At 45.0% G+C, this 19,365-nt stretch overlaps 1 protein-coding gene across 1 annotated transcript in view; it reads right to left on the reverse strand.

Moving 5' to 3' along the window:
• The window catches only part of LOC146805017 (acetylserotonin O-methyltransferase-like), a 582,624-nt gene that overhangs the window by 486,626 nt on the left and 76,633 nt on the right, over positions 1–19,365 (reverse strand). The window contains exon 2 of the mRNA XM_085622166.1: positions 7,083–7,257. Within this exon, the coding sequence (XP_085478292.1) occupies positions 7,083–7,257 (175 nt within the window). The remainder of the gene's footprint in view (positions 1–7,082; positions 7,258–19,365) is intronic.

The following is a 19,365-nucleotide window of genomic DNA, read 5'->3' on the forward strand; positions in this document are numbered from 1 at the left end:
ATGCGGAGGGTTTTGAAACAGGAGGAAGAAACGGCGTTGACCTGCTTAGTCATGGAGATGGTGGAGTCGAGGAAGGCCCCTAGGTTGCGTGTGTGGTCGGTGTGTTGGAGCAGTTCCCAGAGCGGTCGGCTACCAGGAGTCGTCCCAGGCGGAAGTTTGAATCCGAGGATGAGGAGCTCCGTCTTGTCCGAATTCAGCTTCAGTCGTCTGTTCCTCATCCAATCGGCGACAGCCTTCATTCCTTTGTGGAGGTTGGTTTTGGCAGTGTGGGGGTCCTTGGTGAGGGAGAGGATCAGCTGGGTGTCATCGGCGTAGGAGATGATGTTGAGGTCGTGCAGTCGGACGATGTGGGCGAACGGTGCCATGTAGATGTTAAACAGCATAGGGCTGAGGGATGAGCCCTGGGGTACACCGCAGATGATCTCAGTGGCTTAGGAGCGGAAGCGGGGAAAGCGGACGCTCTGTGTTCTGCCGGAGAGGAAGGAGGTGGTCCAGTCCAGGGCCTTCTCTTGGATATCGGCGTCATGGAGACGTGTTCGTAGTGTGCGGTGGCAGACCGTGTCGCAGGCGGCTGACAGGTCCAGGAGGATGAGGGCCGCTGTGTCCTCTAAGAAGCCTTTACGTTCCTCCTTCTTTAAGATCTCCGCAGCCACAGCTCCCACTCCACTCCACTCCGCACTGCTCCAAAGCAGCACCGCAGCTGCTAGCGTGGACCCCAGATGCGGAAAAGCCAAAGTTTAATAGAAAACTGAAAGTAGGCAAATGGACACCAGCAAAATGCCAGCTTATCTCTCCTCCCCATCCTCTGTGTTTAAGCCTCACTGCCTGTCTGCCGACTGTCCTACCTCACCTGCATTTACAGCGGTAGAGATCGGTGTGGTGTGGTGTGGTATGGTGTGGGCAATTCGGGTGGCACGCAATCCAATAACAGCCCAAACCGCTCCTCCGCAGTTGCTCTGCAGCTCTCGTGATCTCTCTGGTTACATTCCTGTCCACACATGATAGCTGATCAATAGGCAAACAATTAGATGGTTGAGCGGGATCACAGTGCTGCACATAATGCCGCTCACAGATCAGTGTTCCAAGCTCCACCTCGACTTCAGCCGTCACTTCCTACTGATGGTGGTTTTGTTGTCTGTTTGGAGCCAGTAGTTGAGGAGTTCCATGACTGGGGTGATGTCATCATTTGTGGTGGTGCATTGGATGGATTCCTGGTGTATGATGGCAATCCCTCCGCCAGGCTTGTTGATGCGGTTGCTGTGGGTCATCTTGTATCCTTCAGGTATTGTGGTTGGGATGTTGGGCGTGGCAGTGGGGTTGAGCCAGGTTTCAGTGAGGAAGAGGACGTCAGGTGTGAGGCTGGAGATAAGGTCCCAAATTTTGATGGTTTGCTTCCATAGTGTGCATATGTTGATAAGGGCATATGCAAGTCGTTTTTGATGTTCAGGTGGTGTCTGTGGTGTGGTCAGGTGGGTCTGGTCAGTAGACTGATGTGTATGCTGAGGCAGTGGGTACAGGTGTGGATGAATGGTCCTACCTTGGAGTGTGTGTTGGCACAGTGGCAGAGTTTGTTGTGGAGTCTGGGGTTAAGGGAGTGGGGCACGGTGATGGTGTATCTTCAGGGGCAGGAGGGGCAGAGGTCCTGGCACTGGGCATGGTCCAGGTTCAGACGGGTGCAGATGGACTTGCCTTTTCCATGTCTTTGACACAGCACACCCTCTGCACACAGTTGTGGTGCAGCCTGCATTAGATCCTGGGTTGTGCAGAACTTCTGTTGGCTGGAACAATGGAGAAAGAAAGGTGAGCACAAAAACCCAGGCACGAAAACCCTGGGAAGCAGCAGTGTCACTGGATAAGACTGGAATAAGCAGGAACTGGAGGCCACAGGCAAGTGGCGGGCTGGGTGTCGAGTGCATTGTTAATGCATTGCATTCTACAACATTTTCCTAAACTGAAGCAGTGCATGTTGTTCTGGATCATGAGTGCACAGATGGAAAAGGCCTATCACCTTGTGTTTTTTCTTTTTTGCACTTCATAGCCTCCATCCTGATAGGGGCTTTGCTACTGGTATGTCATGAGCCTGAAGAGATGTATAACGTTTATGCAAGATAATGTGGGGTGCTTGTCGTGATTGATTTTTAAATAATGCCACTGGTTTTGAAAATGCTATGCCTAGCAAGGGGTGCCATTGGAGTTCCCCTTGCTGCGCATAGCAACAGAATCCAATGGAGTTCCATCAGAAGCTGGGTGACATGATCACATTTTGTTCTGTCCCTAGATTAGATTAAAGTGTGTCAATATGGAGTTTGGAAATCCTTCATGCAGGGCATTATCACTATCAAGGTGCAATGGTCGGAAGACTCTTTCTGGAAGAAACAGTTTCACTTTCATCAGAATAGAGAGCTATTACCATGCTGTCATTGTGTTTGTAAAAATATGTCCAGGCGTGGGTCCCGTGCTCACTACACCACTAGATTAAAGCTAACCTGGCTGGAGAAGGTTGATGCCCTGAAATCGGTCCCAGGATGCTTGTTTCTGGTCAAGGGAGGACCTTGCTTGGCAGATGGGCTGGACTGTTCCCACAAGGAACAGGGTCAAGACTGATTTGCATTCGGCTGGGTCCAAACTGGGGTGGTGTGGTAAGCAAAAGAATGATGGATTTAACCCAGATCCTTGTGACTGGGGGTGAATTATTGCATTGTCCAGCATTCCGTACATCAATTGTTTCTTTTGCATATGTATAAACATTCAACTCCAGCAAAACCCTGTGGAGGGTAACATATTTCTCCAAAATATGCTGTATTGGTGTTGGGACTAAATTACATTACTTTGCACTATATGAACTATGTAAATTACTGATTCTTGTACTTTTGTATCAATAAATGACTTTATCTTTCAAGTATTTTTAGTGTCAAGTTAATAATTTGCTGGAGCAATAAAAATAAGCACTTGCAAGGCAACATATGTCTGCCACCAGGCTTCTGATATTACCCAGGATGCAATCCTTCTGTTACTCTGATTGGCTGTCCTTTTGTGTTTGATAACCATACTATCCATTACTCTAATATGTGTTCCCTTCTGTGTATATGTGAAGTTCCTTTACACAGAAGGGCAGGCCCTTGCCTGATCTCACCATAACTCATGGGAATCCAAGGAGTTGAGTGTCACTTGCTTGTCTAGGTTGCTGGTCCAGGATTACTTGTGGATGGCAGTGAGCCCTCCTCTTTACTTATATGTGCAGACCACATGATGGATACTGTAGTGTTTGTGACAAAGAATGTATAGGATGTGTGAGGATGTGGGCATGACCCATGAATTTGTGATGAAGAGAGAGTTGCTTCTGCCAGGTCTAGTGCATGAAATACAGCATCACAAGCATTCATGAGGTTCAGTTGGAATGTGTGTTTCATAGCTTGAGGGTATGTGGTAAGTAATTGGATGTGCAAAAGGTAGAGGGTAAAGCAATACAACAGTCTCATAATATGGCAGTCGGAATGCCGAGGTCGCGGTGATTGGACCGAACCACGGGTACACAGTTCTCGGACCACCGAACTGGTAATTATTATTATCCAAATTATTTTCTGTGTGACTGTATGCTGGCTTTTTATGTGTGTTCTCTTTACATGTTTATTTGTGTATTCCTTTGTAAGTTACTTTGTGTGCATTTGGTACCTGAATGTCTGTTGGTCTGTGTGTTGTTTGTGGGTGCATGGGTATAAACTGTCTGCATACATGTTTTTATGTCCAATCTTTCTGTGGATGTAACTTTTATTGACATTATCAATGCTTAAATAGCAAATGTGTTTACTGGATTTCCAGATCCAATAAATGTTTTTGGGATCATTTTTGGTCTATGTTCTGGACCAGCTGATCAGATTGTCTGAGACAGCTCAACATCGTTCCAACATCATAGCCTCACTGCTTTGCCTTATTGAATTCCCAAAGCACAAAGCAGGAATCTGTAAAAATCCCACTGGCTCAAAGTAGCAATTGGAGCTCTCTAGCTTTTGCCACTGCGGCATTTACTGACATCGGTGTGCAAATGATCTAACACAAAAATAGAGTGAGCATGCACAACATTTTACATGAAAAACTAGGGCAACATTTCAAATAATTACTTTTATCTAGGAGCCCAATTCCCAAAGGTAAATCTATGGGCAGAAATGTCTACATACATAGATTTACTCCTAAACACAAGCATTAGTCTGCAATTCTGGAAATCTGAGCAGAAATTTACAATTACCAGGACGAGTATTTGTTCCCACTCATTTACCGAAGGAAAGTATGTAAATCGCAAAATATAACTATTAACCTACTGCAAACAACTTTTTGGGTCTATTTTAGGAGTAAGTCTGCAAAATGTTGTTAATCATCCTGTATGCTATGGAGAACTACGAACTGAAAAGCATAGGAAAACCGATATCACCTTTGGTAAATAATACACACCTGACAAACATCAAAGTAGAAGTATATAATAAAGTAACTGATATTGCATCAACTTTTTTCCATCAAATATTGAACTGGTGGAAAAAGTTATTACCACCGCACATACTCTTATGAAATTATCTGGAAGGATGGGAAAATAACAGCGCATGGGCAAACAATGTGTGTGTGTTTGTACTTCTATAGTGCACAGCTACCCCATTTCAAGGTTTCCCGGCACTGTACTCATAACGCTAGGGAACCCTTCCTGGTTTTTCCCTGTGAAATGTCCACTCCTGGGCATCCCCAGGGTGAAGCCAGGCATCCCAGCGCTGTTGGGGCCGTTGTGGAGATTAAGCAAGCTATTGCCCAGAGTTGCAGCGTGGGACCCATGATTAGAATAGGCACAGAAGCGAGAAATCAGGTCCAAGGAATTATGAGCCCAAGACCCGCCAAGACCCACCGAGGCGGGAATTGAACCCTGGTCCCGGGCCAGACCTCTGCATCAGGGTCTGCCGCTCTAACCATTAAGCCACACTTCTCCAATGCAAGCTACTTCCCAAAAATGTATGGCAATACTAAATGATATTTTCTTCCAGGCTTAATTAAAGAAGAGTGAGGCTTCATAAAGTTTATTGAAAGCACAAAACTAGGGACAGCATCCTGGACATTCCCTTCTTCCATTGTGCTGCGAGAAATATGGCCATAAAGTGTGATATAATGTGTCTGGGTATGTGTACAGAAGTGCTAGATGTGAGATGAGTCTTTTTTTCAAATTCATTGACAATGTGCATGTTTTGATTTTCTAGACATGTACATCATTTATGTTTATTTGTTTAATAGTGTGATTTTTATAAGTGTCTTCATTGTTGGCTGTTAGAAGACTATTACTTTACGTTACTATTTTTTGGTATTTTCTTTATTTTCTTTTTAATATTGTTTTAATATTTTTACAGTGTAATGTATATGGGTGAATGCAATGTCTTACGTAAGTTAACAAATTTTCTTATATTTATCTTTCATTATTGTAAATGCTGTGTTTGGCCTGGTAGTGTTATTTTGTGTCTTTGTTGTTTTCTATGTGATTCCCTTGCAATATCTCTGGGTGGGTAAGTATGGTGTGTAACTTTCTCCAAAACTTGGCTGGAATAGATCTAAACCTGTCTGTGCACTAGTACGGATGTGTTTTGCAATTGCACAGCCCTCCCTGTGTCCTTTCCTTGGGGCATATCAACAAGGGCTTTATCTCTGCTTTTTTGGCTTTAAAAAGCCAAAAAAGCAGACATAAAACTAGCGATCTATCAGCAACAGGGTGCTAACATGCAAATTTGCATGTTAGCACCCTTTTACTCTACACTTCCTCTTGCATCTCTAATGAGATGCAAAGGGGGCATTCCAGAGTACAATAATAGGAGAAATGTCGCTAAGCGACATTTCTCCTATTATCAAGGATATCGCTAACCCTGTTAGAGATAACAAAAAGCAGCGCAAACCATGGTTAATGCTGCTTTTTTACGTCTGGTATTTTTCTGACTTAGCCATGATATCCTATGTAAGGTGGATATCATGGCTAAGTATGACTATCGCTATCAGCAAGCTATCGCCAAACCTTGTGGGATTATCGCTGTATTTCCAGCAATAATCTTACAATTGGCAGCTTGCGCTCTGAATTTTATCGCTTTGGAGATAAGCGTTGCTAATAGCACGCTATCTCCGCGATAAAATTCAGAGTTGGCCGGCGATAATTATCCTCACGCTAAGAGCGCTGAGCGATAATTATCGCCGACCCTTGCTGATATCCTCCTAATTTCTCCTTTCCTTCTCCCAATTTGTAGTAGATATTCCCATTTTCTGACCCGCCTACTTTGCCAGACACACAGGGAGGACGAGGTGTGTGAAGCTATATGCACTCTCAGAGGAGAACACCAAACAGAATAGATAGGCTTAAATATATTCACATGGGGTGGTGAGGCAGTGGGGGTAATACAAAAATAAAAACCAGACCAAAAAAGAATTTAAATAGTATAAAGCATTACTTACCTGTAGCTGCTGCCTGTTGCCTTGCTCCTCCCCCGATCCTCGACTCGGGCTGGTGCACACTGCGCAGGCTCCCAGATGCCAATCCTGACACTGCTCTCATGCTGGCAATACCATTACTCAGCATGAGAGAAGCAATGGGATTGGTGTGAGCAGGATGGTTTAGCACTCAAAGAGGGCCTGTGTGCCTGTGGCTTTTTTCCAACCAGCTGTTCAACACAGCTCGGGTTGGAGAAATGCTAAATGCTCATGCTGGTTTGGCTGGACTAAGATGGCCAGCAAAACCGACATGCACACTTAGCAGTGCCCATCACTCCTCGTCCTTACTTTTGTCATCAGATTGTATGGCCCTGCCACCCTATGATGGCTCACTGGTAGCCTGCAGGTCAGGTAGAAAATAAAATGATAATACAATTGTCTAATTATCATATCATTTTTCATGTGTTTAAATCTGCTGCCACTCAACAGTGGGAGGATGCTCCTCCGCCATACCGGAGGATTCGCCTCTGCAAGAATACTACTTCAGGTGATCATAAATTCCTTTTGTGAACTGCTTCTATATCTTTAATTCAATTGTACCGCAAAGCCTGATTTGGTAAAGTCTTGTATCTAAATGGTTTTACCTTCCACATTGCTCATCTCAGTTTCTAGGAGCTTTAATCCCACACATGCGCAGAGTAACCTTTCCATCCCATCGGCACTGGCATGCAGGCGCTCAGCAATTATGGCAGAAGACAGGGGAGCACCAGACTCCTGCAGCAGGTCAAAGACACCCAGTTCACAGGCAGTGAACATTGCCTAAGGGTAAAAAAACAATAGAATAAAATTGTCAAGTAGCAGAAATTAATACAATTCATGTGAATTGACTTATTAACAAGCAAAGACCTTGCACACTAAAAATTACTGTTCTGCGTAATGTGATTGAAAAAGTGAATAATTCAGGTTATTTCCAAAGCTGAATTCTGCAAACCTGAAATAAAAGTAAAATTGTAATATGCTAACTCAGAAACACTTGTCCAAGCCATGTTCCTGTGTGCTCTGGGTTTACTAATGGTGACACACCATGGTATATAAAGCTACGTATTATAATACATAAATAAATATAAATGTTGCCCCCTCACATCTGAAGTTTTTACCATAATACACAATCAGTTAAATGTTTAATAAAAGATAGAAATTATATTTAATTAATTGGAATGAAATGAATTTCAGTCATGATGCACCTGCAGGTGCATTTGTTTATGAATGCATTCTGTGATGTGTCTGGCAGTAATACTTTATTTTCATTACTCTTTGTGTATCACTGTATTAGTGCATCTTTCCAGATCTGTCTGCCTGCAGCAAGAACTAATATTAGTTCTATCTAGAGTGATCTTTAGATTTGTCTCAAGATTTTTTCATCAAAAAAGAGCACATAGGGAGAATTTCTGTGACAAATGGATTGCCATTTCCTTTGATTTTCAGTTAGCCTGAGGCTGAAAAATGCTTTTGTTAGGCTTACCGCTGAGATACAGTCTATCGTCTACAGCAAACAACTTCCTCTCAAGTTACAGGTCCTTAAAGAAACATCGCTGCATTAGCAAAGGTTTGAACTGGCATTACTGTATTATATTGGATGATACTTAAACATCACACCGTTCTAGTTAATGCCACAGTAAATTGCATTGCAGAGAATAGTGAAAAATCCTTTCCACTGGTCATTGGTTGACCCATAGTGTATGCAACCATCAATGCAGGGCATATTCACCAAGCTCTGCTGTGCACCTTATCCCTAAATTTATTTATTTGACCTGCATGACAGGTTACAAGTGAATTCTCCTAGCATATCAGATTAAGGGGTTATTTACAAGCCCTTTGTGCCTCTGGAGCGTCACTTTTAATATGGCGAAAGGTGATGCACGGGCGGTGCAAGAGGCATGTAAATAATATATGTGCGTGTGTGAGTATATATTTATGTATGTAGGTCCCAGCATGCAATATACTATATATACGCACTGCGCATGACCCACTGGGTGTCTCTGCATGTTTAAAAACTGACTAATTGGATGGCTCCAGTATTTGGAGCCATCTGTGCGATATTAAAGCTGCCGAAGAAGAAGAGGTTGATCCTTGAAACGCGTAGGCAAAGAGATTTCTGAAATGAAGATGATGGCTTTCTGTGAATAAAAACCCTTGGCTTTCAACTCCTGTGAGTGCGTCCTTTAAAGCTTTTGGGTGCTTGTTGAAAAAATTAACTACACGGCTGCCCTGCCATGAAAGGATGCATCGTCTCAAATACTTTGAGGAGGGGCTGCGAGTCATGCTGTAACTTTATCGAACCCGCGATCAGCGCGAAAGTTGTGAGGAAATCAAGCCAGCATGTGAACTGAGGGCCCACTCTGGTGAACAATGCCTTTCTTAATAATTTCACTATGAGCTCACTGTGATCAATAACAAACTCCAATTGGGACTCGAGGTCCCAGCATGCAATATACTATATATACGCACTGCGCATGACCCACTGGGGGTCTCTGCATGATTAAAAACTGACTAATTGGAGCCATCTGTGCAATATTAGACCTGCCAAACAAGAAGAGGTTGATCCTTGAAACGCATCGGCAAAGAGCTAACTGAAATGAAGATGCTGGCTTTCTGTGAATAAAAACCCTTGGTTTTCAACTCCTCTGAGTGCATCCTCTAAAGCTTTCGGGCGATTGTTGTTGGGTAAAAAAATGTGTGTGTGTGTATATATATATATATATTCACTTAAAAAACCATAGGTTTCACACATGTTATAGTTAGCTGGGCATTTTCCTCATGAAAAACCAATGAAATTCCCCCGTTATAGTTAGTGCAGGCAACTATAACTCACGCGACCGTAATCCGCTGCTGATGACGTCAGATATTACATCACTGTATTTACACATTTATATACCCATGTCTTCTTCCTTTTTTTTTTTAGCTATACATATATATATTTTTTTTTTTTCAGAAAGACACATATGTCATCAGTGATGTAATATCTGAAGTCATCAGCAGCGGATTACGGTCGCGTGAGTTATAGTTGCCTGCACTAACTATAACGGGGGAATTTCATTGGTTTTTCATGAGGAAAATGCCCAGCTAACTATAACATGTGTGAAACCTATGGTTTTTTTAAGTGAATTTGCAAGGTTTTTTAAAAGCTAATTCCTAACTATAACGTGTGTGAAACCTATGGTTTTTTCAGTGAATTTGTATGGTTTTTTAAATGCTAAGTTACTTTACGCCGTTCGTGCCGTGCGCGCACGGTGCGCTTCGCCCACGGTGCGTGCACGGTGGGCACGCGGTGCGCTTTGCGCAGCGCGCGCCCACTTCTCGCAGTTCGTTCCGTGCGCGCACGGTGAGCACGCGGTGCGCTTTGCGCACCTCGCGCCCACTTTACGCAGTTATATATATTACCTACTGGCAGTCGGCAGTACGTAGTTATAGTTAGGACCTATTTTCCATAGGAAATCCGTAACATTCTATTTGGAATAACGTTGGCGCCGATTGACGAATCTTCGTGAAATTTTCCAAACTTTTGGCCAGCTACGGCCGCTCCTATCCTAAAAAATTCACGTTGATTCGTCAAGCGGGGGCCGAGAAAAAAGGGGGGTCCCAAAACGCGTTTTCCCTATGCTTTTTCCCATAGGACCTGTTGACGCAGCTGCAGCCCAAACTGCTGAACGGAATTACGCCACATTTGGCAAAGAGGTAGTCCTCAGTTCAGACTTGTGCCTTTTACTTAAATGGTGTAAATCCGTTCAGTAGTTCCTGAGAAGATCAAAAGTAAAATCACATATATATCTGGGCGGAGCCTAACCACACATCTCATCGTGAGATCTGATTGGCTGTCAGCACTTCATCCAAGAAGTGTTGGCAGCCATCTTGGTACCAATATACATGATAGCACCTCATTAAGAAGCATTGCAGTTAATAGAAGGTTTTAAGACTTTAGTTACATTATAAATCATTTGTTGATGGTACCATACTCATTTTAGGAATTGTGGTGTGTTCTAAGGTGATTTTACCATGTGAAAAAGCCTTCTGCTGTGATATCATGAATCATGTTTGAGAGAAAACTATTTTCTCATGCTTTTCCCACAGAGGTTTGGAAGGTGATCTATAAGCTAAACTGAGAGCATATTTTCTGTAAATTCACATTATCTTTCTCAGTCATGTGAGAATGAAGCCTGACATTCTCAGTAAAACATGTACATCCAAAAGGGCAGAGACTGTCAGTTGATTCCTTTGTGTTCTACTGCACCTTCCCAGAGTGTTCTAAAGAAAAACTAGAGCACTAACAGTCCCACTTATGACAAACATATTGCAAACCTGAAGCCATCTTGATTGGAATAAAGTGGTAACTCTTAAAACATTTAATTTAAAAAGGAATAAAATGAGGAGGTTCATTTTGCCATAGAAAGTATGATTAGTGCTGCAGAAAGAAAAATTAGGGCACATTTTGAGTGACTTCTCAAATCCTCTTCTCTTTCATTAAAACATTCTGATATGCAGACTGAAACATGCACTTTTAATACCAGCAGCAGACTTCCGTTAGAGTACTAACATTCAGAATTTATGGCAAACGTGTGACATATCTGAATACCTTCTTGATGGAATCAAAGTAAAAAACTGAAAGCATTTCCTACTGAGGAGACTGCAGTAAATGAGGAAATTAGGAAACTTCATAACAAATAAATCTCCCAAGATGGCCACCAGAGACAAAAGAGCCCAAATGCAGCACAAATATCACCCAGATGTAGCCCACATGTAGCCCAATGACAGAAGTGTGCAATGGGGTCCCAAGGGGATCGCTGCACGTGCAGCTGTCCCCTTGGGGAATTTCGCGCGGTGGAACAGTCCACACAGCGCGTGAGGGCTCTAGGCAGGCAGGGGCAGGGCTTAGCAGCACGAGCAGAGCAGGCAGCAGTTAGGGAAAACTCTGTTTTTTTCTGTGAGGAGATTGGGAGGCTGTCGTTTTTGTGACCCACCCACCCTCACTATAAGAAAACAATACAAAAAAAAATATATATATATATATAAGGTTGATTGGGATTGTGCATTTCATGGGGTATTTTTGATGAGAAGTCTTGTGGGGAATATTTGGTTGGATAGCAAAACGTTTCAAGAGTAATGACAATGGGGTTTTTGCTCCAAGAATGTTTATTGTAGCAAGATTCTAATTTATGTTGCCTGTCCTAATAAAGTGACCTTTTATGATAAGTGCAAATATTTGGTGTGGTTGTTCTTATTGCACGAAACACTTATTTTTTGTGTATTTGCAGTTTTATATAGTGCAGACTTGTCAGGTATTGGAATGCTTTACATGAGCATTGGTTACATCACACAAGATCAAATTCATTTTGGTTGTAGACATGGGGAGATTAAGTGATTTGACCAGAATCACAGAATGTTGAGCTGAAACAGAAACTCCAACCTGGTTCCCCAGTTGCAAAGTCTGCAGCTCTGGAAGTAACACCACATCCTCTCCCCGAAGTGCAACATTTAATCAAGTGGTCAACTGGATTAAAAAACATAAAGATTACAAATAATTTACAAGTTCTTTGTCGCTATTTGAAAACTCAGAAAATATGTCCTCATTTTAGTTTTTCAGAGCACTAACCATAATTTTGATGCAAATAAGAACCTCTCATATATGTAATTTCTAAAGGAAATGCTCTAGGTATTACAGTTTTGATTACATCAAGATGACGTCAGGCGTTCCACACTTTTGTAATAAATATAGAATGTTAGCAATCTAGTTGTTCATTGGGATATTGTTGAGAGGCAGAGGCCAGGGGCATGGACTATGAAAATTGAAGGCAGGTAGGAGAGTGCAGAGGCAACAATTTGACCACACTGGGAAGGCAGGAAGGGCAGTGGCAGCACAACAGACTATGGAGGGCAGTGGAAAGGGGGCAGGGGCCACAAACCAACAATACAGGACTGGCAAGAGAGGCTGTGGCAATATAATAGACCATTGTGGACAGAAGGAAGAGGCAGTGGTAGTACAACCATACATGCCAACAGACCCGTTTCAGCCAGGAAACGTCCAATGTTTTTAAGCTCAAATGGGCTTTATTTGATCTGTCTCCTGTCTACAATCTCCTCTTTTTCAATGTAACTCAAAGGGGAAAATCAATACCCCAGTTTTTTTTCAAAATCTCCCTCTTACCAAGTTCAAATTGTTCGCAAGTATGGTACATTGGATCATAGCAGGCAGGAGGAATTGGGGTAGGGACATGGACTCAGATAACAGAGGACAGGAGGGACATATAGAGGTGCACCAAACTGACCCTACAGGCAGGCATCAGGGTTTGCAGCAGCACAATACACCACACAGGGCATGCGGGACGGGAGTGCAGCACAACAATCCATAGTAAGCAATAGGAAGGGGACAGGACCATGCACATGGACAACAGAGAACAGAGGGGAAAGAGGCAACGGTAGTTAGCTGACCATAATGGACAGACAGGAGAGAAAGCTGCAGCATAACAGACCATAAAGGGCAGGAGGGACGGAGCAGGGGCATTACAATGGAACAGACAAGCCAGGAGGGAGGGAACAGGGGTCTGCACATGGACACAGAGGACTGGGGGCAAGGGGGCAGGGCAGGAGCAGCAAGATGACCATGGAGGTCAGGCAGGATGGGCACTAGAAACAAGACACACCATGGAGAGCAACAGTGAGACTATGATGGCATACACAGAGACCATGGAAGGAAGGTGGGAGGGGGTCAGGGGCAGCTAGCTGACCACACAGGGAAGGTAGGAGGGGCCATGGCAGCACAGAAGACCATGCATGGCAAGCGGGAGTGTTATTGGCAGGACAATGGCTATGATGGGCAAGAAGGAGGGTGCAGGGGCATGCACAAAGGACCATGGAGGATAGAAGGGAGGGTCAGGACCTGGGCACAGACAAGAGAGTTCAGGGGAAGGGGCCTCACAATAGACCACGTGGGGCAGGCAGGAGGAGCAGTTGCAGCACAACAGACCAGGGAGGGCAGAAGGGTGTGGCAGTAAAATGGACCATGGAGGACCGGAGGAAAGGGATAGGGGCATGGCATATGGACAGGCAGGGTGGAGGTGGCAGGGACAGGTTACAGTCATCTGACAATGCTAGGCAGGTGGGAGGGGAGTGGCAGCTGAACAGAACACTCAGAGTATATAGAAGTGGCAGGTTCATGGAACATGGTGGGAAAAAAGGATGGAGCAGGGGCATGCACAAAGACATCGGAGAGCATGGGGAAGGAGAATAGGGGCAGCAACCTAAGCACAGAGGCTAAGCAGGGGGTCAATGATGGGCCATAGAATTGGGCAATGGAGGGCAGGAGGAGTGGACTGGTACATCATGCTAAATGGAGGGCAGTGGCAGCACATCAGACCATGCATGGCAGGAGGGAGGAGGCTAGTCCATGGATTCACACAACAGAGGATAGGGAGGAGGTGGATGGGGCAGCAAGCTAACTGTTCAGAGAAGGTGGGTATTAGGAACTTTATTGTTTTTAAAATGTGTGTCTGTGCGAACTACTTAACATATGAACAACTATGCAGCATAATCTCACTTTTATTCAGGAAGAAGAGGATGTTTGTGACTGTGACTCCGGGCTCACTTGGCAGAATCACCCCGTGACCCTAAACCCCCATCGCAAAATGTAATGCCCGTGAAAAGGATAGGTGGACGCAGTGTTAAATAGAACATAGTCCTGAGAGCACGATTGAAAATGAAAACTAGATATAGTATATGGTGTAAACTATGCACCAAAAAGTGTGATACAAGATGAACCGGGGCATGAAATATAATATGCAATACATTGTGCGCAATGACAAATTCATTGGAGAGCGCGAGATAGCACAGGCACTAGAGCGTGCTATGCGATATGCGCCTTGGAGTGTAATATGCACAGGGCAGTGTTGCATAACCTAACTAGTCTCTAAAGTTGTAATATAAAATATGCGCTGGGGAGTGTAACGTTGCATATGCACTGTGACAGAGATATGGATCACAGATTGTAATATGTATGGCATAGCGCTGTGCGTTATAACATAGGCATCGAGGAAGGCAAGTTAGATAGGGCAATATAACCCATGCGAAGGCAAGTGTGGCATGACATATTAACGGGGTGGTGTTACAGTGCACATGGGCTAGAGAGTGTCATAGCATACGCACTAGCTGGTGGAATACAACACAGAGGTGTGTGGCACTCAGCGGGCACTGGTGGGTGTAACACAGCATTGGGCTCCGCCAGGAGCACGCTGTGACTCTCAAGTGAGGTTTGTCTCCTTTCCAGAGAGTAAAATAAAAAGTATTACACATCCGGCGGTGGATGTGTGTTTCATTAACCGTGAAGGGGGTTTCTTGCATAGTTTGGTCGAATTTTTGTCGAGTCCCCTTTGAATGGCTTGGTGTGCGTGTGTATTAAATGTGCCCGTCAATAGCTACCCATGTTTGTATAAATAGCAGGATTAGGCACGGTAGGGCGTCAGACACGTCAGAGCTTCACAAGCGGTGTAAATACATTCCACGTGGATTCATTGCATGCATAGTCGCCTTTTAATGAATATCACGCAAATCGTCATGGTGATAGGTACATACGGTTTGTCCAGCATGTCCTAGGTGATTCTATAAATATATATATTTTAAAATAAATAAAAAACAAAGGCCGGCCCCGGGGAATGGGGTCCCTGGGGCCATAAGTGGCCAGAGGAGGGGGGCAACGCAGCCCCCTCCTAAAGAATTTTTTAAAAAAGGCCATGACCCGGGGGTTGGTGTCCCCGGGGCCGATTAAGGTCTTGGGAGGGGGGCCACGTGGCCCCCTTCCAAATTAATTTTTTTCAACAAAAAAAATTAGGGAGCAGGTCGTGGGGGATGGGGTCCCCAGGGCCAATACATTAGAAAAAGAAGGGGGGCCACACAGCCCTCCTTCTTAAAAAAAGTTAAATAAATAAAAGACCGGCATCGTGCCGGAGGCCACACCCCCTCCTTGCAGCACTCTGCAAACTCGCCCCCTGGCCAGTTGTAAGTTGGGGAATTAATTCCCCTTCAATACTGAGGGTCCCTGAGGGCCAACTAGCCCAACAGGTATCTCCAGTATGCGCCAGAGAGCTGCGTTGCAGACAGGTGTTCTGAGGCCACGCCCCTTTTTACACCTCTATGCAACGCAGCTCTGTCTCTGTAGCGCTTACTGGAGGTACCTAGTGGGCTATTTTGCCCCTAGGGACCCTCAGGATTCAAGGGGACTTAATCTCCCAACTTAAAACGGCCACAGAGCGTGTTTACACAGTGGGGAAGGGAGGGGACGGGGCCTGAGGTGACGTGTGCAAACACGCCCTATGGCGCATTTTAAGTTGGGGAAATAATTCCCCTTCAATCCTGAGGGCCCCTGGGGGCTAAATAGCCCACCAGGTGCTTCCAGTAAGCGCCACTGAGCTGCATTGCAGAGAGGTGGTCCAGGCTGTGCAACTTTTTACACCTCTCTGCAATGCAGCTATGTGGCGCTTACTGGAGGTACCTAGTGGGCTAGTTGGACCTTAGGGACCCTCAGGATTCAAATGAACTTAATCTCCCAACTAAAAACGGCCACAGGACGTGTTTACACAGTGGTGAAGGGAGAGGACGGGCCTGAGTTAACGTGTGCAAACACGCCCTGTGGCGCGTTTTAAGTTGGGGAAATAATTCCCCTTCAATCCTGAGGGACCCTGGGGGACAGCTAGCCCACCAGGTGCTTCCAGTAAGCGCCACTGCGCTGAGTTGCAGAGAGGTGGTCTAGGCCGTGCCCCTTTTTACATCTCTCTGCAACGCAGCTCTGTGGTGCTTACTGGAGGTACCTAGTGGTCTAGCTGGACCCTAGGGACCCTCAGGATTCAAGGGGACTTAATCTCCCAACGTAAAATGGCCACAGGGCGTGTTTACACAGTGTGGAAGGGAGGGGACGGGGCATGAGGTGACATGTGGCGCGTTTTAAGAGGTAGTTTTAATCCCCTGCCTTATTATATACTAGGGGCTTACAGAGGAGCTCATGCTAATCACAGGGGGACCCCAACGCATAGTGTTCCCTAGTGCATGTAGGTGTTTTCACTGTATTCTGAGTGTCTTTTAAAATAGCACTGGCTCTAGGACTGGTTAGTCAGACTCAGTTACCACCAGTATCCGTCTGAAAAAGTTGAGGGTACAGGATGATTTTGCAACAAGGCTTCTTTCTGCTCTTCTTTCTGCATGTTATCCTTCTTCCTGCAGTTTTCTTCGTCTTTGAGGACTTCTGTTGCTTCTTTCTGCATTTTTTTTTCTTTTTGTGCGTTTTTTCTTCTTTCTTCACATGTCCTATCTCTGTAGTCATAGTTAGAAATTAGCATTTAAAAAAACCTTTGAAAATCAATGAAAAAAACCATAGGTTTCAGGCACATTATAGTTAGGAATTAGCATTTAAAAAACCTTATAAATTCACTGAAAAAACCATAGGTTTCAGGGGCGTTACAGTTAGCTGGACTTTTCACTCGTACAAAACCATTGAAATTCCCCCGTTATAGTTAGTTCAGCTAACTATAACTCGCGCGCCCGGAATGCACTGCTGATGACGTCACATATTACATTAACTCATGACATGGTCAGTGACATCACTCATGACATCACTGATAACAGCATTCATTCTATCACCCAGACACAACCTATGCACTCATCCAAACACCCACTTACGACCCATGCACTCATCGAAATACTGAGGCCCAATCCATGCACTCATCCAATTATTGCATTAAACCTATTGCCCATCCAGTACCTATGCACTTGTTTAATTACTGAGGTAGTACTGTTGCACTAATGCAATCACCAAACTTGCTTTCATCCGATGACTCATGCTTTAACAACGGACACATGCAATCACTCAGACACTAGTCATGCACTTTTCTAATCAGCCAGTCACTATTGATGCACTCCTTTAATTATCCAGGCACTACCCATGTACTTATTTATTCACCCATGCACTACCTATTCACTCATCCAAAAACACATGGGCAGCAGCCATGTACTCATCCAATCACTGAAACACTTCTCATGCACTCATCCAATCTGGCAGGTGCTATGCATGCACTTAAAACAATCATGTATGCACAATACGTGCATTCTACAAATCACCTAGATGCTTCCTGCAATTGTTCAGGCACTAGAGTTGTACTCATTTAATCAACCAACCACTATCTATGCATGCATTGAATTATTAAGGCATTAGTCATACAGTTATCTAATCATTCAGGCAATATTCATGCACTAATCCAAACATCCAGATAGAATTCCAATACTCATGCAAACTTGGAAGCAGTAACTGTGCAGATATGGAATGGCTGATGAAGTTCCCATATACTAAAGGAATCATCCAGGTACTACCTGTATCCTCTGGGAATCACCTAGCCACTACCTATGCACTCATTTAATCATTGTCAGAGTATTTCTATAGTCAACCACAAACCCATGTATTTACAAGTTTTAGTGAGGAATATGTAGTCTTTTAGAACCATCTGGTAAATTATATCTGCAACCTGTCACACACTCTTTGCATGTACTCTGAAGAATTAGTGAGTATATGCTCTGGTAGAGATTAATGTGCAGATTTGCATATGCATTGTTTCCTAAATTTTAAATATGCTGCATCTAAGTAAAAAAGTAGTGAGATACTAAGCCCACCAGTGACACAGTGGTCGAAAGACACACAAATACTTCTTATGTTGTATTTTCGGATTTACAGGATTGGGACACTGTTTGTAGTTCTACACTTTGGTTGATGTTCATTTTAAAATTTACTACAGAAGGGATACACTTGTAATTTATCATGTATAAGTGAGAACTGATATTTGGGTGCCGATTCCGATCCGTTAAAAAAATTTACTGTACGACTCGTATCCGTATTTTTTTACGTACGAATCGTACAAGTGCTGTCCCACCGGTGAAATACGATTCGTACGTGAAAAATACATACAAATCGCTTCTGGAAAAGTCTACGAGACGTCCCCGGACAGTTTTACATACAAATCGTAAAACTGAAGTCCGTACCGCCCTTCCGAAAACACAAGCGCATGGAAAAGGCCCCGTACGGAGCGAACGCCGTACCACTCGTATCTGGGTAAACTTGTGCCCGGGATACGAGTCGTACAGCCCCCCCCTCCCCCCCATATGTCTGCACCGTACCCCCCCATGTCCGCACTCTACCCCAGCCCCGTACGTGTACGCACCGTACACCACCACTGTACCCCAGCCCCGTACATGTACGCACCGTTCCCCACCACCGTACCCCAGCCCCTTACTTATATGCACCGTACCCCACCACCGTACCCCAGCCCCGTACTAGGACGCACCATACCTCAGTGTCGTACCCCAGGCCCGGACTTGGACGCACCGTACCCCAGCGCCCTACCCCAGCCCCATACCCCAGCGCTGTACCCCAGTCCAGTACATGTACGCACCGTACCCCACCACCGTACCCCAGCCCCGTACTGGTACGCACCGTACCCCACCACTGTACCCCAGCCCCGTACTTGAACGCACCGTACCCCAGCGCCTTACCCCATGCCCCTACTTGGACGCACCGTACCCCAGCGCTGTACCCCAGCCCCATATATGTACGCACCGTACCCCAACACCGTACCCCAGCCCCATACTGGTACGCACCGTACCCCACCACCGTACCCCAGCACCGTACTTGGACGCACCGTACCACAGCGCTGTACCACAGCGCCGTACCCCATGCCCCTACTTGGACGCACCGTACCCCAGCGCCATACCCCGGCCCCATACATGTACGCACCGTACCCCAACACCGTACCCCAGCACTGTACTTGTACGCACCGTACTCCAACACCGTACCCCAGCCCCATACTTGGATGCACTGTACCCCACCACCGTACCCCAGCATCG

This window comes from Triturus cristatus, chromosome 8 (genome assembly GCF_964204655.1).
Source record: "Triturus cristatus chromosome 8, aTriCri1.1, whole genome shotgun sequence".
Lineage (NCBI taxonomy): Eukaryota > Metazoa > Chordata > Amphibia > Caudata > Salamandridae > Triturus > Triturus cristatus.